Here is a 26,855-nt window from a genome sequence, read left to right as displayed (position 1 = left end):
ACAGATGAAGACGAAGCGCTAGTAATCTGTCCATAGTCCACTCGCTGGTCACCACTTGCAAAATTGTAAACAATGCTCGCAATATCTTCAAGGATGCGTGAGCATCTCGTATCCCTCTCCCTAGCGGACATGAAAGCTCGGCCAAATCTGCGCGACAAGCTCCGGCTTCAGAAGTCCGCAACACGGCGTTTCTCGCACTATTCTTGCACACCGCGCCAGCCGTGCTTTGCGTCTTAATCGTCTCAGTAGTCACGTTTACCGGCTTTATACCAGCGGCGCCAGCTGGTGGTCGCTCCTTCTGTTGCCCGCCAGTATCGGCATTTCGTCGCCGTCATTCACATTCCATCCTGTTTGGCCGCCTACACGGCCCTGCATTCGGTGCTCGCTTTCGCCGTTCCAGTGCGAACCCAGTGGAACGAACGCAGCGCCACCGCGGCCAATACCGTTACTGGTTCGGCGGGCGTCGCACCATTTCGTATGCGCTCCGCCGTTTCCTGATCTTCTGTCGCTCTCGATCCGCTGCTCAGCGGCAAAAAAATTAGCAGTGGCTTAGCTGGGCTATGCCAGGATATACGTAGCGTGAGCTAAGGTTCAGCAATCCAATCCAATCCAATCCGGTCCGGTCCGGTCCGGTCCGGTCCGGTCCGGTCCGGTCCGGTCCAGTCCAGATACTGCTCCTCGCGCATGCGCAGCACGGTTATGCAGGAGCCACGCGAAACGGCTATCAAGCGGCTCCGGCGCATGCAGCGTCAGACTTGGCTACTGTGCAACGGAGGCGTGCAGCTGGGCACGCGCCGGAGCCAGTGCGTCTGCCGCGGCTATGACGTCACTCCTCTGGAATGCGCAGACCAGCGAATGTGCAGTCCCAATTCTCTACACACCCGCACTCCAATTGGATTGGATTGGAGATTGGATTTACTATCCAATCCAATACAGTCTAATTTAATCCAATCCAACCTAATCCAATCCAAAGCTTCTCGCGCTTGCGCAGCACGACCATTCAGGGTCCACGCGTAACTGCTCAACCTCGGCCAGTGTACCTTACGTCCGATCTTTTGATCACGCAATAATAAAACCGTACAGCCCTCCACTACGGCGCACCTCGTTGTCCAGGTGCACCTTCGGTGCGTGAAAACTTCAGTTTGAACTTTTTTTGCGCGGCGGTGGTGTTGACCTAAATGTCGAATTTGTTTGTGAGGCGAGAAGTTCACGGGTTGTGTTCGCGGAGTTCGGGCACTGATTGATTTGGCGTCCGGGAGGTCGTGTCATTTTGGCGTGAAAATGCGTCTTGCATTTGATTGCTGCTTTTTTTTTTCCCGCTAGCGTAGGCGAACAGTTGTGACAAATACCGAGAAATGCCTGCGCAACATTTGAGCTGCGCATGCCGAAGGGGCTTTAGTGAAGGGTTGCTGTTTTTATATATATGACGCAAACCATAGCAGATCTTTTGGCGTCACTTCTTTTGAAGTCACGGAAACCGAGTCGCTGTAGAAACACGCACGCACACGCACATACAGAATGTGTGCGTGCGTGCGTGTGTGTGTGTGTGTGTGTGTGTGTGCGTGTGTGTGTGTGTGTGTGTGCGTGTGTGTGTGTGTGTGTGTGATTTAAAAACAATTATAAAAAAGCGGTAGAATATATGAATAATGAACTACCAGGACACATAGCACTTATGATGCACTGAATGCGAAAGCGTTCTAATGACCAAAGGTGCGGCGGTGGGTGCGGCGGCGCCGTCGAGTGCGAGGCGCGTGCGGAAATCACGTGACCTGTAATCGTAATCATCCTTTCTTTTTTCTTGCGTTTTCTCGTCTCTGTTACTGTGACATCGCCCTATTTAGTCCTATATTTAGGCCTAACGTCTGGTAGCCCTAATATTGACCAATCCAGTGATCGCCCAGAGCGCCCCGAATCGCTGGTGACTGGTGCGGCGCTGGGTGCGTGCTGAAATCATGTGACCACTTGTAATCATCGTGTTCTTGCGTCTTCTCTGTGCCGTTACTGTGACGTCACCATAGTTAGGCCTAGGTTTAGGCCTATAGCGTTAGGTAACCCTAACATTGAACCTCGCCGAGGTTGCCGACACCAGGTTGGTGTTTTCAGCGGGCAGCAGCCCGCTAAAAACTAGTTCTCGGGACCGTGTGCAATGATTCGCTGACTGTATTATACAATGGACGTTTTTGGAAGCATTAAACGATAATAGCTCGAAGCTCCGTGCGTACCTCCTTCCAAGAATAACTTAATCACGGGGGAGTGCACCCCTACTGCCAGGGATGAACTAGCCGTTTCGACTGAACACATCATCTTGCTTTGTACGTTTTGTTTTGTGCGAACACGGACCCGACGGTGTGCCTGTGTGGCCGAGAGAACAATATGCCCTATCTTCAAGGGCGGCGGGAGCGTTTGCGCTCGCATTCTTTCTTCCGAGTCGTTCTGAAACGGCTGGTGGGACTGAAGAAAAGATAAGGTCGCACTGAGGACTGAAATGGCTGGTGGGACTGAAGAAAAGATAAGGTCGCACTGAGGGACTGCGATAGCTGCCATGGCGTGCATGTACTCGCATTCGAGGGACTTTGAGCAGGCAAGCGAAAGAAAAAAAAGCATATCATTTGGTGTCGGTCTAAGTGTTTGGAGAGCAGAGCTAGCGGGATACTCTAGCTTGTATTACAGAAACTATGAAACTTCGTAACGGAAATCGTCATGGACGACGCACGGAGTAATTGCATGTTGTGCCCAGGAAATGGCGTCATTTTTAACTGCGGAGCTGTTTAGGCTTGAGTTCCATCCGTGCCGGGCGTAGCTCATGATTCGGCGCAGCAAAGTGGAGAGGAGGAAAATGCTAGGCCAAGGAAGTGTGAGGGAAGGTGGCAAGAAGGAAAAGTGCCGACGAGCAGGTGTGGGGAGTGCGCGCCTAAAATAAAAGACTTCCTGTTGTGGGAATCGAACTTGAGTCCCTCGCTTTATGAAACCGCCGTCTGTTTGATTGCGCTGTCGTGGCATTCGGGGCGCTCAGCATTCCCTTTGGGTTCGGTGCGCGGGTGTTAACTGTCTTTGGACTTTGGCTTCGCACTTTGACAGTTTGGAATTTGGACTTGAGGAGGGGGTGGATTGTGGAGTTTGATGTAACTCGGTTTGCACGGAGAAAGCCTCACTTTTTAACCATGTTTCTCTTAACGGGGCAGACCCTATAAAAGCTATGCTAAAAGTAGTGAAGACCACCAGCTCTCTTGTTTCAGGAGTCTTCGCGTCTCAGTTGTGAAGTTGGTCAATTTTTTAAAAGAGTAAAGCCGTGATCTCTCCTCGAAAGTTAACAAACTCGAGAGGTACACATACACACACGCACACGCGCACACACACACACACACACACACACACACACACACACACACACACACACACACACACACACACACACACACACACACACACACACACACACACACACACACACACACACACACACACACACACACACACACGCACGCACGCACGCACGCACACACAAAACTGCGGTTGATTCCTCTGTCATAGGAATCGGTAAAACACGTGAAATGTGCAGCGAGATCTTCAGCTGAGCATGATTTGCGGGTCGGCGGCTGTCTTGTGGGTGTGCTTGGCGAGCGACGTCCTGCTGGGGGGTAGCTTCGGCAAAGGTGCACTAGCGCCATTTGCGTGGCGGATATGACGTCAGTGAAATCTTGGTGCATCTCGGCATAAAACACTGTCGTGTTAAAATATAAAACCCGAAAAAGAACAACCCTCAGTTTAACGTACTCTTTAGTGCCAAAGATTGCTTCCCCCCAAAGAAGACCCTGTGTGCGGGGTGCACCCTTTACAGGCCGCTTGCTTCGTGGTACTGGAGTCACTTCCGTGACGGATATGACGTCAGTGAAATCTGTGTATCCGGGAATAAAACACTTCCGTGTTAAAATAGGAGCGCGAGGTGGGAATCTGGTGCCGGGAAAGGGAAGCAGCTGCGCCGGGAAAAGGTAGGCCGTGGCTGCACGTGCGATACGAGCCGCCTTGAGAGGTTGATGTGCTGACGGGGACGAACAGGAGAAGGAGGAGGAGGATGGCGAGCGAACGGAACAAGCTTCGGAAGATGCTGTCCAGTAGGCTGGTCAAGCGGTGTCGACGACCGCGGTGGCGAAGTTCAACAGAAAGTTCAGTAGCAAGTCAATAGGAGGTCCAACTATAGGCGTTCGCCTACACATTCTTTGAAAGCTTTAAGTATCCGCTGTAATTTTTTACTTCATAAATCAACGTTTCATGTTGTGAAAACAGTTAAGGGGGTCAGGCTCTGCATGCTGGTTATAATAGACGCAGCACTCTCAGCCCGTAGGGAGGAAGAGGTCTGGAGGATCAATCGTCTCTGCCTTGTCAGCTGTCAATTGTTCGCCAGGTCCCGTTTACCTTCGAGGCTGGCATTCGGGGGCCAGTCGCTGCTTTGGGTGGCATGGTTTGATGGGAGAGCTGGGTTGGGGAAGGCTTGTTACAGATGGTCCTGACTAGGGAAATTTAGTAAAGTACCGTCATGAGGGTCGTTGGCTGCCTTACGGAATTTGTGAAGAAGGTGTGCGCTTCGGTGCGGCATCGATGTTGATGAGGTCGTGGGGCGGACTTCCGATTCGCGCAGTTATTTTTCTTGAACACTGTGGCGGCGTATTCCATATAATTTTCCAGTTAAATCGGACACACGCACATACAATATATATATATATATATATATATATATATATATATATATATATATATATATATATATATATATATATATATATATATATATATATATATATATATATATATATATATATATAAGGTACATCAGGGGTTCCGGAAATGTGCACAATAAAAGCAGTTGCCAGCCCCACGGACATCCAAATGATTAACAGACTCGAGAGAAAATCAGCTGTGTGTCGCCGCACATGACTGAAAGTCCATTAACCTACAAAGGCGTTACCCGCTCAAAAGAAAAAAAATATCACCGGAACATTCGGCTACCATTTATCTCCAGCATATGACAGGGGGGTTGTCAACCGGGTGCACACCGATCCGCACGGCCGAGAACAAGCGAACGAACACATGAAGTGCGTTTTACGGGATTACGATTCACAGCACTGCGCGAAGGGCGGATTGTATACTCACGACCGGTCTCCATGTGGCTATTAATGCCACGTGCTGGCCGCTCGGTCGACGGAATATCCCCTTCCTCTTCCCCCGCTGCGGCGGTGCCGGCTCCCTCGGGTGGGCTGATGTGGCAAGACATGCGTGCGCTGCGAGGAAGCCCACCTTTTCTCTCCCTGGACGGACGCTCGCCGTTTGAGAAAGCGCGTGTCCCGTTGTCGTCTCCGCGATCGCGATTGCGGAAACAGCATCAAAAGGAGGAAAAATAAACCAAAGGTCTCCCTCCGGCAGTCGCTTCTGCAAGGCGAGAAGAAGTTTTCTCTGACTGATTAGCGCGTCGTGTGTGTTGGGGCGGGGACGTTAGCGGCGTGTGCGCGCGCTCTGCTTGGAGAGAAGGTGCGCCTCAGCACGTCTGGCGTAGACGTGAAGGAGTGTGCGCTCGCAACCTCCTGTCTGTCTTTCTGTCTCTTCCAATCTGGAGTTTGCGCGCGAACTTTGACTGACTCGTTTCGCGCGCTGGAATGCAAAGGTGGAGAGACAGGTGAAAGCGCAGGCTGTGGGTTCGAACTGGGTGTGTGTCAAGTCTAAAGCTCCATATTTGGCGCCGGGACGGATAGCTGGCGGCGCGTATGCTTGCTTCGGCGCAGATTGCGCCGAGAAACGATAGCGTTTCTCCCACAGCTGCAACCCACCCGTCGCGTGCTTATTCCCCTCTTCTCCCCACCCTCTTTCAGTTCTACCTTTCCCTCCTCATGACACCCGGTCTCATCCGATCCACTCATCCTGCACTTCCGCTCTGCTTTCCCTCTCCCTCGCGCTTTACTGTCGTTTCCCTGACCATCCTCCCACACCCGTCTCCTGCACGTTCCCTCCCAGTTTCTCCGACCTACTCTCACTTCCCCCTCCCCCAGTCTTCTCGCATCCGAACCTCTCCCTTCCCCTCCCCTCTTGACCTGCTCTTCTTCTCCATCGAGCCCCACTCCCCTTCAATGCCTTCCCGTTCCCCTCTGTTCCTCCTCCTCCTCCGCCCCCCCCCCCCCCCCCCCCAACATCTCTCGCTCCCTCCACATTCCGTCCAACTGCTCTTCATCTACGTTCATTCATTCCCACTGGCCCATCTCGCCGTTCTCCTCCCACTTCTCTACCTCCCGACGCCTCCCCTCTCTTTCATTCTCCACCCCTTCCCCTATCCATCACACTACCGCTGCACTCCTAGCCCCCTCCATTTGATATCCTAAGTTAGTCACCGCCATCTTTTTCCCTCTCTCCCTTCATAATTCCCTAGCACTCCTCCCTCCGCGCTTCGCCTTTTCCTTCATTTCCTCCCTGTTTTCCCCCTGATTCCCATTGTATTCTCCATTCCCCTCGCTGCCTATATTCTACTTCCCCTGCTCCCCTTTCCACCGCTTAACGTCACGCCAACCTAGCGTTAAGCACGCGAATACAGGGGGTCCCAGCTATCATGCACCAAGGTTGTAGGAAAGGGCAGTTGCGTTACCGGAAGAAAACCTAGTGCATCATGTTTCCAGTACAGTCGAATAGCGACCAGCAATTTTTCGTCAATGAGATTTAGTTAATTGTTTGTAATTCATTATTTAACTCGAGAGGTACTGTCCTGGTCATGAAAGTGTCAATGAGTATTTTCAGCGACGAACTAATTGCGTACTCATTTATTCTGACTGATGCAGAAACCCTGCGAAATACGAAAAAGACCACGTGACGACGCTCCCGCCCGCCTCGTAACGCAATGCCCTCAAACAGACTGCCTCTGAGTTAGCCAGAATGGAATAAATGAAGAAAGTAAGAAGCAATATAGCCACCAAGTTTGTGCCTTATCTGCTGGACGCGCCCCACGAAACTTGCTGTTGCTGCTCCCTACGTGCCTTTATCAAGGCGATGCGCTGTCTATTCGGGCGTGTGACGGGCAAAGCGGTTGCTTTCAATCAGGTTATTTGAGGGCGCTGTTTTATGATGCTGGCGGGAGCGCCGTCGCGTGGCAATTTTCATATTTCGCGGAATTTCGTCATCAGTCAGAATAAATGAGTACGCAGTTAGTTGGTTGTTGAAAATACCGCAGTTATATGCCTGTCGCGGGTGCCTACAAGTGTCTCATTTTACAGCTCAGTGATTAGGACAGTTCCTGTCGAGTTAAATATTTAATTATAATTAATTAACTAAAACTCATTTACGAAGAAATTACTACTGGTCACTACTCGGCTGTACTGGAAACATTGTGCACCAGGTTTTCCTTGAGTCATGCCATTGCTCTTTTTTTAGAAATATTGGTGCATGATAGCTGGGACACCCTGTATAGGCGCCCCAATGAGAGCGCTGGCTCTAAGTAACGGAAAGCAGAAACAGGACGCAATGATGTATTTGCTCCCTTATGTAATGCCGTCGGGCCCTTAAGGAACTAATAAATTAAATTAAATCTGCAGTTCTATGGGCCATAACTGGGAAATACATTTGGTGCTCGATGTGTTCGGTTCATCGAAGCCAGTGGCCGAAGCGAAGCGTTCGTCGACCGCCTGCTGTTTCTCCTTCGTCGTCTTTTTGCGCTGTGAATTCCATGCATCTCAACGTTGGGCGCAACCAGCTTTAATCTGCAAGTCGTCCAGTTACCTAACTTTGCGGGCGGCTCGCAGCCGTGGCATAGCGTGTGCTTTTCTTTCTTTCTTATAAACTGAGCGAATCGTATACTTTTTCTTACATTTCGTGCGAGCTCTTGCGTGGTCCGTGTACATAGATGATACTGAATCATAGATGATACTGATACAGTGGTTGGGGCACCATGGGACGGATAACGGCGCTACAGCCCATTACGGCGAATCACTGCTCTGAACTTCCGACAGCTTTCACGTTGAGTGGAACGGCTTTAATTTTTCTTTTCTGTCATTCCCAAATTCCAATTTTCACGCAAAAAATACAAATAAAAGATGAACCGCAAACCCTATTGCCCTTATTGGCATTCTGGATTGTTGGCTTTTCGTACTGCAAGCTTTTCGCGTGCAGCCGAAGCTTCCGCTTTCCCATGTTCGCTGTGATTCCCGTGTTCAGTTTGTGATAATGCACTTGCATTTCACTCTTATGTGATTTTTTAGTCTTGTATCAGGGGCTTTCGCTTGCGCCGCCAGCGCCACTACGCTTCGTTTTTCATTTTGTCTACTGTGACGTTCCATCGCACGTTGACCTGAAGAGGGCGCCGTAAACAACCGGTCACCGTGCGCAACGTACAGGAAGAATTCACGGCAGCCTTGCGGGAGCCACAGAGGGACAATGTTATCTTTTCTCTTTCTTTTTTTTTTTCTGTGGTATTACAATCGCGATAAGGATATTGCGGCAATCCGCGAACTGAGCGTCTGCTGTACGCGTTACCTGCTGCCCGTGTTGCTAGCGTACCGCCCCGGATACGTAAGCGGTGGAAAACAAAACCCCGTTACTAATTGCGAGTAATGAGCACCTGCAGACTGGCGGGTACTGAAAAAAAAAAAAAAAAAAGGATCTGGGTGTTATCAGGGCATTGCACTGTCGAGCCGAGCAGAGCTATTCCCGTTTTGAGTGCATTATAGAGCGCTGGTAATTGGCTTCCTAGAAGGCATTTTCTTTTTTTTAGTGTGGAAGGTTTATGCGATGACCATTCTTTTGTTGATGCAGTGGCAAAAACATGCGAAAATGTTGAAGGCCATGAAGAGGAAATAACACTTCGTTCGGTTTAAAAGAACTGGCCTTTGGTAACTCGCTCAGCTCAATTCCAACCGCAGGATATGTTGTTTCGCTGAAAAAAACAAACGTAAGAAATATTGAAGAAATTTCAAATTTTTTGTCACCCGACTAAACAGTGGCGCAATAGAGGGACACTCAAATAGCTGTTATCAGTTTGCTGGCTGCACGTTAGCAGTGAAGTGATACAGTCTTGGCGGCGGCTTCAGTCGGCCGGCGGCCGCCGATCGCACGGACAAGTTCCTGTGACGTCATAAATACCCGCCCAAAAGGTGAGTGGTGGGTCGTCACTGCTCCATCTCGAAGTTTGCGATAAAATTGGCTGCATTTTTACTACGGCAAAAAAGCAGTATTTAAACAAACCAGACTGGTATTTTGTCTTCATTGCCCTGGATTGATTGATTGATTGATTGATTGATTGATTGATTGATTGATTGATTGATTGATTGATTGATTGTAGGGTTTAACGCGCTGATGCAACGCAGGCGATGGGGCACGTCGTAGTGGAGGGCTCCGGATTAATTTTTGACCACCCGGGGATATTTCGAGATAATAAACGAATCGATGTCGAAATTATTTTAGATGCAACAAAATCGCCTTACTCGACATCTAGCTCTATTCGCAGTGTTTCCTCACGGTACCCGCTGCAGTGTATACATGGCGCGTCATGCCTGCATTTAACGAAGTGCTGCTTATAACGAAATTCGGTAATTTGTTAATGGGGCCATGAAGACGAGAAACAGTTTTATTCAGTTCGTAAGAACTAGCCTGGATGGATGGGGCTGTGTGAGCTAGCAAGCTCACACAGCTCCATCCAATCCACGAAAAGCGTTTTTAACCGAAAAAAAAAATATTGAACAGCTTTCAAATTTCGCGCTACAAGGACGTAAAATGGGAAAGAGTGACGTAATATGGACGAGCACTAAAAACTTTTCATTCGGTGTGGTAACTGCACGCCCTCATTTGAGTGATACGATCAAACGAGAGGCCCCACCACAATCGCCCAGTCGTGTTTCTTTGTGACGTCATAGGGATTTTGTGACGTCATAGGAAATCGCCGGGAAGCGCCTATGGAGTCGCCACTGCTTCATATGTTTTCTTCAACATGGCGACTATTTGTTCGAGGTTTGCGATAAAATTTATATCGTTGTCATCGAGACAAAGCAGTCTTTTTAACGAGCCAAACTTGTATTTTGTTTTCGTGGGCCCTTCAAGTCGAAATTGAGTTTCCGCATCAAAGTTGCTCCCCAAAGTAGTTGAACGACGTATTCGCCATCGCTTCGCCGGCGTAAATGCGCTTCCAAATACTGGAATGCTTCATTCTCGACGCCGTTTCCGGTGTCAATGAGATTTAGTGAAGGTTACACGCGGTCGCGTCACCCCGGGTAAACAGCATGAAAAGGAGGAAATAAAATGTGCATATACGTGACAGGAGAAGATAGAGCGATAGTTTTGCGGAAGGCGCTAAGCGACGTCCGGCACGTGGCGCACTATATTCTGGATCAACACCTTCAACATTGTCAGAAAGCCCGGAACACTGGCTGCCGGCCCTGCTTTCTCCCGTCACGGGAGCTGACCGGTGACGGTGGAGTTTTTGTGTGTTATTTCTCTTTTAGCGGTATTCCGACGCCACAAGTCACTCTTCATATTACGTCATCAGGAGGCATTTGTACCTTTAAGGTGAATTGTTTGTAGTATTAGGCTTTATTGGTGGAACCAGAGCATTGCACGGCACCTTGGTTTGCGTTTTTATCTATTTATTTAGTTTTGTTTAGTGTCCGTGCCGCCTACTGAACGTAGAGACGGTCCCGTACGTTCCTACCAAATAGCTCGTTAGGAAATGGTGTTGATTTGAACGTACCCTTTGCAAGAAGTCACTAGAATTGTCGGGTGGCCTTTTTAGGACTGGTATAGAAGACGTTCTTGGGTTGGAGAAACAGAAAGTGAGAGCTCGCAAACAGACACTGTTGACGCTTGTTCTTTCTTTGGTTATTTCTGTAGAGGGCCAAGCCTGATTTGTCGATTTATTGAGTGGCTAAGCATTCCGATTATCCGCTTAGTGGCTAAGGCGTTGTGCTTCGGAGCCCGAGGACGCGGGTTCGATTCCCTTTCCAACCGCAGCGGCCGCTTTTCTGGTCTAGGCGAAAAGCAAAAACGCCCGTGTGTTCGAGACTTCAGCGCACGTTAAAGATCCCCAGGTGGTCAAAATTAATCCGGAGCCCTCCACTACGGCGTGCCTCATCGCCTGCGCTGCGTCGGCGCGCTAAACCGTATAATCAATCAATCAGTCGAATCATTCCGATTATTCGCATCAATTTACTCAACGCCGAGCCCTGATTACGTCGACACTACCGGACGGCTCCCGCCGATGCGTGGGTACCCCAAACCAGCTTCCGAAAGTACCGTATACAAATCCACTTTGTAATGCTTCCTTCATAGCGTATTGCCCTGAGTGGGGCAAATTCCTGCGTTCTTCGAGATCGCTTATAGGCCTGTCTAGCCGGCCCGGCCTCTTCAAACGCAGTCGCCTTGCCCTGTAAGAGGCAAGGGGTGGGTCGGCGTTTCGCGGAGTTCACGGGGTCCTCCAGCTCTGGCGGGAAAACACAGTAGTGTGACGTGGTGAAATCGTCGTCGTCAGCGAAGGCACGTGCCGCCAACGGCGTTATTATAGGCGCGCCGAACCGGAGACGCTCGTGCATGATGTGCTCGCACGTGCTGCGATCACGTCGTCGATAGCGAGCTACGGCGGCGAGCCGGTGCAATTTTTTAGACTTTTGGGCGACCTTTTGCGCCGTTGGCTTCCGGCACGCGCGCCCCTAAAATCGGGGCGACTTTGGGGGAGTTCTGCAGGATGCACCGCGGACCTATTACGGCGCGTGTTCATGACCTGTTTCTTTCTCATCCTTTTTTGTAAGGCACGCGCACACGCGCGCTGTCGGCTTGTTGCGCCGATCGTGCCAGACCCAATTGTGTTTTCAAGTTTAGCGCTGTACGCGCTGAAGAGCGCAGGTGCTGTTTCCGGGGCGGGTTTTTAAAGGGACCACGAACAAAAAATGAAAATTTGTTCAGCTTGAACGAACTGGCATTTTGTAACTCACCCAGCCCTGTTCCAGCCGCGATCGAGAAACGTTTTTTAACCTAAACGCGAGAAGTATCGAACAACATTCAAATTTCGCGCCAGCTATGTGACGCAATATGGACCAGCACTAAAAACGTAGTTATCTGTGTGTTAACTGTGAACTGTACTGCTGACGCCTGTGATCGTCTGCTCACCACAGAGTGCAGACCAGAGTTACTTTATATTTCTTGTGCAGACGACCACGGCTAAAAGCGGTGTGCCAGCAGACGACACCAATTTTTCACTTTTAATTGCTAGAGAAAAAACTCATTCAAGAAAAAGTAAGTAAACAAATATTTCTTTTATAAAAACTTATTAGAATAAGAGCTTGATTTTTAAAAATGCCTCTTCGGCAAACGCGGTGAGTGCTCTGCAAGGGGCACTGAGAGGGCGCCACGGTCGACCGGTGTGTTGTTTCTCGCGCGCTTTTATCGCTTCGGCGACACACCGTTGTAATGCAAGACTGCGGCCCCGACGGCAGACTAGCCTAATTTCTAGGGTCTATGTCACTACAATCGTCCAGTCATGTTTCTTGGCGGGGCCAGGATTTCGTCAGTCGCAGCCAATCACGCGAAAGATATTCCGTGACGTCATAGGGAAATCGCCGGAAAGTGGCCGTGGAGTCCCCTCTGCTTCACGTGGAGATATATCTATTCTTTTTTTGAAGTTTGCTATGAAACTGGCATTGTAATTATCTGGATAAAACAGTCTTTTCAAAGAACCAAGCTTGTATTTTGTCTTCATGGACCGTCTAAGTGCGCGACTGTGTGATTTTGGTGGGCGCTCATACAGGCCGGAGTAGGCCATCACGTATACCTATACCTACCTAAGTTCAAGGAACACTGAGCAGGTGGGCGTTTTGGTTTCGAAGAAGGAGAAAAGGAAAAAGGAAAAGAAGAAGAACTATTTTTCAGCAGACGATGTTACAGTGCCTGCTGACGGGGCAGAAGCTAAAGGCATTGAGTCCCTGACGAGGGCTCCTGACCCTCTGCAGTTCACCACAGAGGACACGTTTCAATCAAATATGCGTGCTTAGCAATGACATCCAGCAATACAGAGAGGAAAAAATAATCAAATTAGAAACACACAAAAATCGTACATTTCCAATAATGAGAATCACAAGTTGTATAATATACATATAACTTTTTTCTTCAATACCTGTTACCAGCAGAAACAATAGAACACGACACATTTATTGACTGATTGTCCGTTATGCCTATAAAAAAATCACGTCTACACACAATACAGTGAACCTCTGTATTGTGAACCTCTTGCAGCATTTCTTATGGGTGTGTCCGACTAAAGAAGGTGCCTTTTTTTTTTAGATGCGACGCTCAGAGCATCACTTGTCGGCGGCCCTGTCCTTCCTGCGTGCGTCCGTTGTTGTCCGCGTGCGTCCGTTGTTGTCCGCAGCCACTCTCCCCCTCTCCTCTCCGATAGCGAAAACTCTCTCGCGAGGGGCATTGGATTGAATTCGATTGGCTTGGCTTGGCTTGGTTTGACTTGGATTGGATTTGATTTGGATTGGATTGGATTAAAGTGGATTGTGTTGCGTCATAGCCGCGGCACTCTCTCTCTCCGCGGTCTCCTCTCCTTCGGGCGCGCTGCGCATATAACCGGTGTGCCGCTCTCCGGCGGCCTTTCGGTCGACGGTTGCTCTGCGCTTGCGCTTGAACCCCCCTCAGCGTTGCATCACACCAGGGTTCCCGCGAGGGGAGGTGGGCGTAATTTTTTTTTGCAAAACACTGTTCTCGTTTCCCTGAGCCTGTTAAGATGAAACTTTCGTGGTCTCACTGATGGCGGTGTCGGAACCAAAACGCACTGCAGGAAAGCTAACTTTGCACAATGAGAGGGCCCATGATGGTAATGATGACAGAGAAGAAAAAAAAAACGCTTCCCGTTGCCGGAATCTAACCGGGGTTCTTATCAAGCCGAGAGAGAGAGAGAATAAACTTTATTTGAGCACTGGTTGGACTAACGACGAGGGGTGACCAGCGCTTGGAGGGCGCCGGTGACGAGCTGTTCGTTCAGCAAGACCTCGCTGGACTTGCGGGTCCGAGCTGCCGAACGCTGTCTTCCAATGCTCCTCAGAAGAGATGAGAGGGAATGAGTTTTGGGGGCATTGCTAAACGATATGCATATATCGGATGGCGCCGTCATCGCACTCGGGTCGCTTACCATTTCCTGTGGGTTCGTTGCGCGGGCGTTGGCTTTGGACTTGGGCTGAGTGGAAGTGGATTTCGGACCTTGCAAGTTTGGATTTTTTATTTTGAGAGCGTGTATTTTGGACTTTTGGCTTCGTCTCAGGTTGCGTGGGGAAAGCTTGGCGTTTTAACCATCTTTGTCCTAATATAGGGGTTTTGATTTTTCGCATTAGTGCTCCGTGTGCCTAAGAGCATTTAAGCTTTGAGGCGTGCCGTACAAAGGGAGACGGTGATTATAATTTAGATTACCCGGGGGTCTTCTAAGTGAACACAAATAGTACCAGAAAACGTCTTCGCTCTTCTGGAGGTTGTGCAGAAACTATACACAGTGATTCTGTTTTCCCTATGTTGGCTGTACAGTCAGGAGGACATTGCAGGGAAAAAAAATTCTGTGCTGGATTTTTTCTTTTGTGACAAGCGGCACATTAAGCTAGCAACCTTTAAAAATAGCGCAGTCTGCTTCAAGTTCGCTGTCGCGTATATTAACGGGGCGTATAGCTCATATAAAGTACTTCACCCTTAAGTTCGTAAAATATACATCCGTATACGCGGGCTGGTGCGCTAACCCCTCTTTACGATGAAGTCATCCAGGTGGACAAAGGATATGTTATAGCGGTAATTCGATATCAGCCGTGACGTCCTAAGCACACGGGCACGGCAGTATAGTTGGGGTCGAGTATTTTTAAAAATAAAGGGATAGCTCTAATAGAACTACCTCGCTATAAATATGTTTTACTGTATTACTAATAAAGATGACCTGAAGGAATGCTGTCGGTTCGGTTTTCTTTCTTTTTTTTCGCAAAGTAACCGAGTAGGAGAGACGGAATAAATTGCATCCTTTGCGTATACTTATTTGTTCTCACTTCTCCAGATTTGATTCCACACTTCCTCTCCCTAAGGTCAATACAGTGAACGAGAGGAAATACTCGTTGCAACGAAGTCTCCGGGGCAGGAAACTAACTTCGTTGTAAGCGGAACTTCGTTATTAGAAGCGAGGGTTATCTGCTCTTTCTGCACAACAGCTGAGACACGCGTGGAAAACTTGGAACAAAGCCAAACTTCGAACAAGGCGAAACTTTGAACGAAGCAATTCGTTATACCGATGAGTTTCTGTACTTCAGCCGTTCGAGTAGCGGCCTATTTTTAGGCATTTATCCCCATTTCGCAGTTGTCTTCGCCACTGCCTCAAAGAGCGATTCCAGCTCGCAGGGAAGAGGTCGCGTTGTCACGCACCTGCCGCGTGTACAGGAGTCTCTGTGTTCTCGTTGTCGTTACGGTGTCCTCGTCGTCGCAAGTGCATCTCTCGAAGGGATCAACCTCTCCCCGTGAATGTCGCTAATTCTCCGACCTGCTGTAGTCAAATGTCTGCAGCTTGAACCGCCGTCGCACGCTCGGGTCGCCGACCTCGTGTTATACCCTGTGCCTTGTTACTCCCCACATTGTCGGTGGCTGAGGTTCTTGCTCGAAAGCGCAGCGCGACTATGCTACGTTCCAAGGCCTGCTGCGCGCGGGCCACGGCCCATCCAGGCTCTCGTGGGCGGCGTTCTGTCATGTCTGGCCTTATTTTTGCACCCACGGTACTTTGCATCTATCACTCGTCCTAACTTGTATACCGTGACGAGAACTTTGACGAGGTAGCGGCCTCAATCCGGTGCCAGCCAACGTTTCTAAAAGAAGACTTGTCTTCGTCATGATCTGGCGAAGGCAAGTGCACCGCAGTCAGAGGGAATTGGTGAATAGTCTGTGGGCTTCTGGCGGCAGCTGGCCAGTCCACCAGAGTGGGTATGTTGTTACGCCTGCGTCACGTTTAACGTTCGGTAGCGACGTTTTACCTCAACGCCTAACTTTAGGCCTAGTATCGGGTACGTTGTTCCGCTGGTGTCGTGCTTGACGTTAGGTAACGACGAGCCAAGTAACGTCACAGTCGCCGTAATTCGAGCCGCGGGTACCGGTTGACGGCGTTAGGACCTCAACGCCTAACTTTAGGCCTAACATCGGGCTGTTGGCATACTCGCGGTTGTGGCGTTAAGGGAGAAACACATGAGCTGAAAAGGACGCGTTTCCGCATGCGTCACGCCGTCGCCCGCTCTGGGAACCGGTTTGGCTGCCGGAGGACCCCCCGGATCGACCGCTTCCGCGCGCGTCCAACCTACCGGATTATTTTGCCGCGCCGCGTCGGAAACCGGATTGCTGGGACGCACATATGTGTCTGCCGCTTGAGCTTGCCGCGTACTCGCGTTTGCAGTCGCATGACGCGTCGCGAACATTGGAGAGCGACATTATGTCCCTGCTAAGTACGCACGCGTGCTTGATCCCCCGTTGCGCTCTCATACCCCGCGATTAAAGGCGCTACGCAATAGCAAGCTATGCAGCGAAGGATACGCGTGAACCTGTCGCGCCTAATCCGAGCGCGGCCGTTCGCATTTGGAGGCGGGCCCGAAAGTGAAAAGGCCTCTCTATCGATCAGAATTCGCGCTGGAGTTCATAAGGCATTGCGAGAGTGTGCGCGCTGAGGGTGATTGACCGCGGAAGTGGGAGTACTTGAAAGACGCATATGTGTACTTGTTGTACTTGTGACTGTCGTGCTTTAGCCAGAAGCAGGAGGCATTTGCCCACGAAGGCGACAAGTGTCGCGCTCTCCTGTTCTTGCTTTTTGAGGCGCGCACTTAGCGTACTAAGAGGTCATTGGGATGTGTCACCAAGATGCATACGGCTCACTGAATTAAGCGTAGCCCTAGCACGCCGGAGGTAGCTGGTTCCATTCCACGCCTCGATGTCGTTGTTTTTGGGGAAAGCGGAACGAGGAGAAAGTGAGGACATCTACGTTTAGGTTATTCACAAGTCGGCGTTACTTCGTCTTCGAGGGAGCGTTTTAGAACGGAACTGCTGCATTCACCATCTATGTTCTCCAACGGCGCCGTATGGCAGCTTGAGAGAGCGAGACCAGCAGCAACGGTTTCATGCGCCGCGGCACACGAAAACAGTGACTCATCGGCGCGAACGCCAACCGGGGGCGAGTGGGCTATACCGCGCATGCGCCCTGCGTGCTGATGTCACATAGCCTCTTTTTCTTTCCCCCATAATATCATTTTGGGCGAGCCTACCTGCTCGCCTCCTCCTTTCCAGACTCCAGTTGTCGCAGCGCTCGATTACGGCTGCGGGCGGGCGCTCGCATCTCGCTGGCGCCGCCATTTTGGGTCACTCGCTCGCCGCCGCAGCAAGTCATTGCATCAGAACGGCGCTAAAACTATCGCCGCAACGCGGTTTACTAACGAAGTTTGAATCATCTTATCCGTTTCGCGTTGCCGGGTCTTGTGGGAAATGAAAAGGACAACGCGTTGAGCACTTTGACCCAATAGCGGCGACACGAGGGCATTGGTAAGGGCATTGGCAAGGACATCATTGGTAAGGACATTGGTAAGGAAGGCATTGGTAAGGACATCAAACATGACGACAGGTACGGACATGTGCTTCTACACACGCAACACTCTTCCCCAGCGCTGCTCAGTCGCGTGAGGAGTAGGTGACGCGCTGTCGTTGCTTCTGGGCAAAGAATTTATGAGCCCTATCGTGAAGGACAATAAAATGTCACTGTTCCACTTTGTCATCTGGCACTGTTTCTCATGAGCATTAGCGCGGACCGGGTCATCCTCCCTTTAATGAGGAGCAGATCATGACGACGACCATGCGTTGCAGCGTGCATGGTTAGGATCGAAACGTACGTACGCGTCTCGCGTAGCCGTTATTCCTGTATTCGTCAGCGTAGAGGGGGTTGGCGCGCACTCATCGAGGCGGGTAGGAAAGCCCCAATGTTTCCTCGTCGCTTCGCTGCGCGCACAGTGAGCCGTTGCCTGCAGCCGAAGATGGCTTTAGCTGTACCGTGTGTGCCGAGACGCGACTGCGCATGCGCCCGCGGACACGGCGAGGGTCGTCCGCCCGTCAGCGGAACTAGGCCACCCTACCGGAACGAATGCCCACATGCCCAGTCGGGTCCCGGTACACACTGAACTCACGGTACACGCGGTAGGCTAAGAGCTCTGTAATATCGGCGCATCTGTTCAGCGCCACATCATCCCCAGAGCGTTCAACTGAACAATAATGGCTTCGCATTCACAACTCGAGAAATGCTAGGGTGTCCTACATTTTGTTATTTCATCAATGCAACGCTGCACTTGTCAGAGAGTTCTATCGTGTCCGTATTAAAGTGCGGACACGATTATAATAAAAGTATGGTATGTTTTGTTAGATCCAGGTTGGTTGTGATCGATTTTCATTGCTTCAAGTTCGTCCGCTTACGGCTCGCCTGCTTGTCTCAGAAGACGTTCTTTCCTCTGTCGTTCCCCGTTTTATTTTTTTTCTTTGCTGCTTGGGTCAGGTTCACATCACGTATCTCCTTTCGTCCGAATTACTATTATCCCCCACCGTTACTGCGATCTGCACGTTGTGATGACAGTGAGGAGCGAACGCTCACAAACTTGAAAAGGGTGGTTGAACTAGAATCGTTGAACCCGCAGAGGTGGCATTAAAATGGGCAATATGGGTGGGTGCAGCGAAGGTTCAGCGTTTGTAGATCTACAAACGTTGGCGAAGGTTCTTGTACTCTTCCCGTTCGCTAGCTCCAATGCGCTTTGGAGCGACACGTTCTTGCATTCCGGCGGGTTCGGCGACCGTTTTTCTTTCGTCTCTTTCGAAAAGGGGATCAATGCTTGGCGGCCGAGTTCACTAGTGGCGGCCCATCCAGGGCGGTCGTCGTCCTACGCCTTTTGAGCAAGTATATGTCGTGCTTAATCACTGAACTCGGTCAAAACAAAGCGTTCGCCTGCGAAGCTCCCCACTCCCTCGTTTATGTGCGGTAGCATGCGTTACGGTACGCCAACACTCCCCTTCCCTAACGTCTTCCCACCAGCATCTCTCTCTCTCTCTCTCTCTCTCTCTCTCTCTCTCTCTCTCTCTCTCTCTCTCTCTCTCTCTCTCTCTCTCTCTCTCTCTCTCTCTCTCTCTCTCTCTCTCTCTCTCTCTCTCTTTCTTTCTCTCTCTCTCCACCTTGTTTCGACGCGCGGCTCAGTGACGGCAGCGTCGCCCTAGTACTAAGCGCGAGGACGTGGGTTCGATTCCCGGCTAGCGCAGTTTTTTTTTTTTGATGGGAGAACACATGAAGCCAGCTATGAAGCGCGGCACTTGGGGTACATTTGAACGTTTCCAACCGGTAGGTTCGAACTAATCCGCACGTCTTTATTGTGACGTGTCGCGGAGACGCACGTATTCTGTGATGATGCCTAAATGAATTTATTGAAATAAGGTGGAACGTCATATCTTAATAGTTGCCTCAATTAAGGTTCAGGGTGTCATTGGGGTAGTTGGGGCCGCCTTCATTTCCTCCGTTGGAGCATTTATACTTACGATGCTTTTCTGATGGAGGCGAAAAGCGACAACACCGGTGTGTCGAGATTTCGGCATCCGTTAAAGCTCAGTGTCAATACGGAGCCTTTCAGGCGCAGCTTCGGCGTGTAAAAATCCTGATTTTGCTGAAAAGAAGTTGGTTAGCAAAACTTCAAGTTTACCGAGTACTATAGCACTTAATTACTTTTGTAGGGTCCGCATCTAAAAGCTCTAATACATAACTGTGCGTGTGTGTTTGAGAGAGAGAGAGAGAGAGAGAGAGAGAGAGAGAGAGAGAGAGAGAGAGAGAGAGAGAGAGTAAAAACAATCAGAGAAAAATGGACATTTACAACAACAACAAAAAAAACCTTGCGGTGCATTGAGCGCACCGTATATGCACTACCTCCAGTTATTTTATTCGGTTTTGTTTTCCGTTTTCCTGCAGGGTCGTTAAAAAATGTCTGATCGTCGTGGTGATATATATATATATATATATATATATATATATATATATATATATATATATATATATATATATATATATATATATATATATATAGCATGACATCGAAGCCACGTAAAGTCACCGCACCGTTCGCGGCAGAAAGATGATTTATTTATTTCGCAGAGCCAGTGACCTCTTGTGCTCGCAGCGAGCCAGTATTTCATAGAACCCGCTGCGGTGGCTCACTGGCTATGGCGTTGTGCTGCGGAACCCTAGGACGCGGGTTAGATTCCCGACCGCGGCGGCCGCTTTTCTGGTGGAGGCGAAAAGCGATAGCGCCCGTATGTTCGAGATTTCGGCGTACGTTAAAAATCATCGGGTGGTCAACATTAATCCGGAGTCCTCTACTACGGCGCGCCTCATCGCCTGTGCAGCGTCGGCGCGTTAAACTCCACAATAAATAAATAAATAAATAAATAAATAAATAAATAAATAAATAAATAAATAAATAAATAAATAAATAAATAAATAAATAAATAAATAAATAAATAAATAAATAAATAAATAAATAAATAAATAAATAAATAAATAAATAAATAAATAAATAAATAAATAAATAAATAAATAAATAAATAAATCAATCAATCAATCAATCAATCAATCAATCAATCAATCAATCAGTAACCTTTCCACTCCCCGTATCCCTTATAGCGTATGCAATGAGGAGCTGGTCGTGATGGTGACGCGGCAAAAAAGAGAGAGAGAGAGAGAGAGAGAGAGAGAGAGAGAGAGAGAGAGAGAGAGAGAGAGAGAGAGAGAGAGAGCAACAACTTTTGTACTCGGAGCGCGGACCAATTTTTGTTTCGTACAGGCATTCTACAACTTGTGCAAGAGCATTTTAAAAGGGGATTGCCGATATAAGCGCTAATTCCAAATATCGATGTGTGCAATAATTCGAATTTGATATAAGCAATAATTGCTCGACGTAACTAGTAATTCCAAACGTCCTAGTTATCTTTTTTAACTCGTTCACCTCAGGAGTATATCCAGGGCTTGTTTAGGGATAGCTGTATTCATCTCTGTCGCCCTCACCCTTGAGCTGCCAATTCCGGCGCCCTTCCGAACACGCACGGTGGTGGTTCACTGGGCAAGACCTGTTGTAAAGCCTGTTGGGCTGTCGTAACTGAGGTCGCGGGTTCGGTCCCACCCGCGGCGGCTGCTTTTCAGACGGAGAGGAAGAGCAAAAGTGCCCTTCCGAGATTTCGGCGCACGTTATAGATCCCTAGGTGGCGACAAAATGAATCCGGAGCCGCCCAAAACGGCGCTCCTCGTAGCCGAGGTGTACCTTCGGTGCGTTAGACCCCACAATATACCGCATTTGCGCGATCCTAACGTGCACCTTTTTTCTTTTATGAAAGTAGACGTTCAAAAATACGTCCGCGTTACAATGGGGCTCGAACCTGAAAAACCTCGAAACCGAAACCGCCAACTCGAAACCGAAACGAAGCGGCTCAATGAATGATGGAGGCTTCGTTTGAACGCAAAGTGATCATCTTGATGGAAACGGAAGGGAACTGGGCGGCGTCCTGTGCATAAGGCGTCCCGGAGTCGTGTGTTCGCGACTGGTGAAAACAAAGGCGCCACATTTTTAAGTGCAAAGCTTCACGGGAGGGCTTTAGCTGGTCATAGCGCGTGCGGATTTAGGTTCAATAAAATGTTCTGGGCAAATTTGAGTCGTCTGTTAACTGGATCATTTCGTGTGCGATGTCGAATCGGCGCCGAGACATTTTTGTGGATTCGGGGGTGTTAAGTTATACTGCGCTTTACAATCGGGGGCGCGTTAGATTCGTGCAAATACGGTACTTCTCCCTCTCTATTCATCTCTTTCACCGTCATCCTGCGGCTTTGCTGTTGATCGCGAGGACGCGGGCCCGGTATAGAGGCCGTGGTACGGTCGCTTTTCCGGTCGCAGGCGACGAACGCAGGTGCCCGCGTGTCAAGATTTCGGCGCAAGTTCGAAGACCCCTGATTGGTCTACATTAATCCACTATAGGGAAGGGGTTATGAGGCGCGCCTTACATTCTGTACTCAACTGTTCCCTCCCCTCCCACGAAAAAAAATGCTTGTGCGTGCGAGCGTGCGAGTGTGTGTGAAGAATGAAAAAGACGAGGAATAAATGCCGTCCCGTAGGTATACGCCTCGAGCGCGGCCTGTAGGGGCGCCACTGAAATCCCCCTAGCGGCCCGCTTCAAAAGCAGGCGCGGGAGTCCCCGGCCCGCTCCCCACTGTCGCCGTAGCTTTTGGGGCTCGTTCAAGACAGCGATTTACCGTTTGTCCGCGTTCGAAATACCGAATAACGTGGAGCAGGCACTCTGTTTGGAAGCGCGGTATGTTCACGAGAGTATAAACGTTTATAAGGCGATCTTAGTGAGATATATATGAGCGCCGGGCGTGTGTCACAGGCCGGCGTCCCGAAGCCAGAATTTTCATGCAGCTGATGCAATTCCGCTGCCTTGAAATTTCGTGACTGTGTCTTCGTAAGCAGTGTTTCCTCCGATGGTCATGTAGCGGCCATACACACTATGATGTGAATCGACTTTGTGCACTTAGAAAATCTAGCGGAGCACTCATACCTGACAGCACGCAAGTTACGCTTGCCAATATCACATATCAGATATTGATCAGTACCATGAACAAGCCAATGCGGCATAAATTTCACAAACATTGTACCAAAGAAGTACGATGGATAATGCAAAATTACACTCCGGAGTCAGCACACGACGACAAATTTAATGCTGGGTCGTCTTGTCCCGAGGTGAGCGCTCGCAAAGATTCATCTGTTACATTTATCCTCCACGAGAAGCGCGAAGATGGGCTTATAGAGTAATCCGCGTCCGTGACCAAACTCTTCTTCAAAACACCGTCATATGAGTCATGACACAGGGAGACTGCAGAATCTAGCATAAACCGAAATCAGAGACCCTTATCAGATACGACACTCTTCCAACGAGCCCGTGTGTACGAGATTTCGGCGCGCGTTAAGGCTCTAGGTGGTCAAAATTGATCCGGAGCCTCCACTACGGCGTGCCTTATCGTCTCTGTTGCGTCGGCGCGTTAAACCCTGCAATCAATCAATCAACTCTTCCAACGACACCTCGTATCGCTTGTGAACTGCCTACCCTGTATTCTTCAAAAAATGAGTCCGCCGAGTGATCAGCCGTTTTTCAAGGCGAAAAACAAACGAAAAGGGAACACGCAGCTTGTGTGTGTGATTACTAAAACGTTCATTCGCTGATTTCGCTCCGCATTTGTAAACAACGATAGTTGAGCGTCCTCCTCCTAATCCCCCCCCCCCCCCATGTCTAGCGAAATATCAGTGCATTTCGCATCTAGTTGGTCTGGTGAATACTACCTTGCTCAAACAAACGTCTTTAGCATTTCAGAAGCTGCACTCGTTTTTTTTTTTTTATTCCCGTACGACTATTCTATTTATTCCTTTCTGCAGACCATTCATTTTCCCGTGGTTTCATTAACATATACCTTGGTTCGTACTATAAGGCATGAGTGGGCACATATCTGACTTAACATTTTCTTTTCTGTACTTAACATTTTCGCGTGGCTTATATTCCCATAAAAGGCACAAGTTTTTGTCAGCTATTGGGTTATGATCGTCCCCGAAACATATTTTTCTACGACGTACATATTCGAAGCAAAGCCGCATTTGTTGTCTGCGCTGCAAAACGAACCAACCTCTTACAGTGCCAATATCAGGTCTAAACGAGGCGACAATAAATAGAATTCACTTGTGCTGACGTGTTCGAAGGTGACAGCGGTGATATGCTGCTGCCATCGCCGACGCCCGCAAGAGCGGCCAAGAAGCGCGCAGAACCGCCTCCCCGGGTAGCTCTTGTTGGCGTTAGAGCGCTCTACCAAGACGCAGCTGTTTTTTTAAGTGCCCTAAACGTGCAGTTAGCTTACAGACGTCACCATAACAAGTTGTTTAGAGCGCGGAAAGGCAAAGAGAAGCGAAAGAAAACCAAAACACTGCATGACCACATATCAGCCACGCAGCGCTAATCCCGCAAACGCCGCGGAGAAGCGGCGGCAGGCGGCGCAGCAATCGCGAATCTCGAGGCGTATACTTCGACGCTACCGGGGGGCATTTATTTTCTTCTCATTCCGTTTCTTTTTCTTTATAAATTACGTATCGCTCTGCTACCGCTATGCTGTTTCAGCCGAGGCTGTACCTTTTCTGCAGGCCGAACGGCTGCGGCATCCGGTTGCACCACGTCGTGTTATAGTTGTGAAATTCCGTGATGCTGCCCGCGCAAAAGATAGCCACGCTTGTATTTATTGCAGGTCAGGATGCCAGTCGGTTGAATCAGACCCCCTCCCCTCCCTCTCGTCGTGGCATGCGGCCGCACGGAACAATTAACGCCGCGTTATGCGGCATTCCGCGCTGCTTGCACGCAATTGTGCTGCGCGTCGCATTGTTCTCACGCGTGCCGCGGTGATAAGGACGTGCAGATGAATGAACGGGACAGGTTCGGATCGTGCACCTGGCTGTCGCAATCGCCGCCGCCGCCGCCAACGACGGCCTATCATCGAGACGGGACGACGTACGAGAGGGGAGGAGAGGGGGACGTGCTTGTTTGTCCCATGGTGACACAATGCTCGCCCCGACGGGAATCGGTCCCGTCGAGTTGTTACGCGTCATGCCGATACCGAAGTGCGAACGCCGGTAAACTTTCGAGTGACAGGATGTGGCGTGTTTTTTGCCCCTTCTTCTCCTTTTCCTTGTCTCTTGTGGAATGATTGTCTTTGCACGGAGCTATAGACTTATACAACTGGCTAAGCAAAAAGAGACTGATAGGTGTTTCAATGGGCAGGTGTGGAGCGACTACGCCTGCGCGAAACGCCGCACTTGAGAGTTCTGTTCACATGTATGTTGTGCCTCTATTGCCGCGTTTGCATGGCTGCGACAGCATGCGCGCACCACGTGCGCAACGACGAAATAACGCGTCCGTCGCTGCTGACGCTGAGACTCCCTCTGCTCCGACTTCCGAGCACAGCGTTGCCGTTTACATGACTGCTATTATTCGGGCTTCTGTCTAAGGTGTTGCGCTGCTGAGCACGAGGACGCGGGTTCGATTCCCGGCCGCGGCGGCCGCTTTTCTGATGGAGGCGAAAAGCGAAAACGTCCGTGTGTACGAGATTTCGGCGCACGTTAACGGCGCCGTAGTGGAGGGCTCTGGATTAATTTCCGCCACCTGGGGACCTTTAACGCCCGCTGAAATCTCGACACACGGGCGTTTCTGCTTTCCGCCTCCATCAGAAAAGCGACCGCCGCTGCCGGGAATCGAACCCGCGTCCTCGTGCTCAGCAGCTCAACGCCTTCGCCACTGAGCTACCGCGGCGGGTGTCTGTGAAGCAGGATTTGGATGTTTGGCGGGCGCGGGACGTATCGAAAAGGCTATGAAGGGTAACTTGCGCGAGAAGTAGAGAATTTAAATTGCATATTCCTTTTTGTCGGCGTCTCATGTCGTCGTCGTAGGCGTCGTCTCATTTAGTCACGGTACTAAAACACCGGGACACTCGTTTTCCAGCGCCTCGCGCTAGAGCGTAACGCGTACTGAAAAAAAAAAACACCGGGACACTCGTTTACGCCTCGCGCAGGAGCGCTTCGTAACGCGTACTGAAAAAACACCGGGACACTCGTTTACGCCTCGCGCAGGAGCGCTTCGTAACGCGTACTGAAAAAACACCGGGACGCTCGTTTACGCCTCGCGCAGGAGGGCTTCGTAACGCGTACTGAAAAAACACCGGGACACTCGTTTACGCCTCGCACTAGAGAGCTTCGTGCTTCAAAGACACGAGACTTTTACAGCAAAGCTGTATACCTCTACCCCCCAACGGTTTCATCTCCGTTGGCAAAAACGCCAAGGCGCCACCTATACACTGCATGCTTCGCCCCTCATCAGGTTTCACGTTACTGGAGATGGCCCGGGATCTTTTTCAGGGTGGTCGCGCATTAATAGGTCGCGGTGAAACGCGGTTCTTTGAAAACCCTTCCCGTTTAGCAAACGATCGTGCATGCGTGTCGCGGCAATGTTCTCAAGCCAGCCCGGGATACGGTGTAGCCGTACAGGACTAGGCCCTATATACGTGTTCGCTGTGTTCTGTTACTCCAAGCTCAACTAAAGCCTCATTTTTTACGATTATTTTCCCATGCAGGGTTGCAATAACAGCCAATTATTTATACAACAGGTCATATACGTACGGTAATAAACGAATAGGCTACCTTCCCACATTCCGGACCTATTGCTGTGTTTGGAATCTAGAAAGGTATACCTTTCTAGATAATAATAGAAAAAAAAAATAAATAGGTGGCCTATTTATTATTATATTTTCTTTTGCCGTACAAGTACAGCTTGGATTTCCGTAGAATAAACCTTCCGAATGATGCTTGGCAGCTTACTGTAAATGGGAGATGCGCTTAGGGAATTTTGTTTTGTCTTCGAATCGAAATAAGCCTTGCGTCACCGACGTCGTTGTGGCTCTAGTTATACCCTAATTGGTGTGACGTTTCGCTGGCGCGCGACTCCAGGTGACCTGTAAATCACACGAACGTGAATGGCGAGAGGATCATCGGCCCGTTTTGTAGCGTAAGCTACACTGGCCGAGGTTGGGCAGTTTCGCGTGGGCCGTGAAGGGCGTTCTGCGCAAGCGCGAGGAGCATTGGATTGGTTTGGGTCGGATGGGATCGGCTTGGATTGGATTAGATTAAATTGGATTGTGTTGGATTGAAATCCAATCCAATTGAAGTACGGGTATAGTTCCTAGAATATACTGGCACTATACT

At 49.8% G+C, this 26,855-nt stretch overlaps 2 protein-coding genes across 5 annotated transcripts in view; one reads left to right on the top strand and one right to left on the bottom strand.

The window, feature by feature from the left end:
* The window catches only part of LOC144159629 (nuclear factor interleukin-3-regulated protein-like), a 43,631-nt gene extending 38,306 nt beyond the window's left edge, over positions 1-5,325 (bottom strand). The window contains exon 1 of the mRNA XM_077691223.1: positions 5,149-5,325. Within this exon, the coding sequence (XP_077547349.1) occupies positions 5,149-5,269 (121 nt within the window). The 5' untranslated portion in view covers positions 5,270-5,325. The remainder of the gene's footprint in view (positions 1-5,148) is intronic.
* Positions 1-26,855, top strand: part of Mon2 (Mon2 homolog, regulator of endosome-to-Golgi trafficking) — a 206,971-nt gene that overhangs the window by 101,326 nt on the left and 78,790 nt on the right. The gene's annotated exons all lie outside the window — the stretch shown is intronic.

Source organism: Haemaphysalis longicornis, unplaced genomic scaffold (genome assembly GCF_048455015.1).
Source record: "Haemaphysalis longicornis isolate Haplotype H1 unplaced genomic scaffold, Haemaphysalis longicornis Haplotype H1 scaffold_10, whole genome shotgun sequence".
NCBI lineage: Eukaryota > Metazoa > Arthropoda > Arachnida > Ixodida > Ixodidae > Haemaphysalis > Haemaphysalis longicornis.
This window is presented reverse-complemented; position numbering and strand designations above follow the sequence as displayed.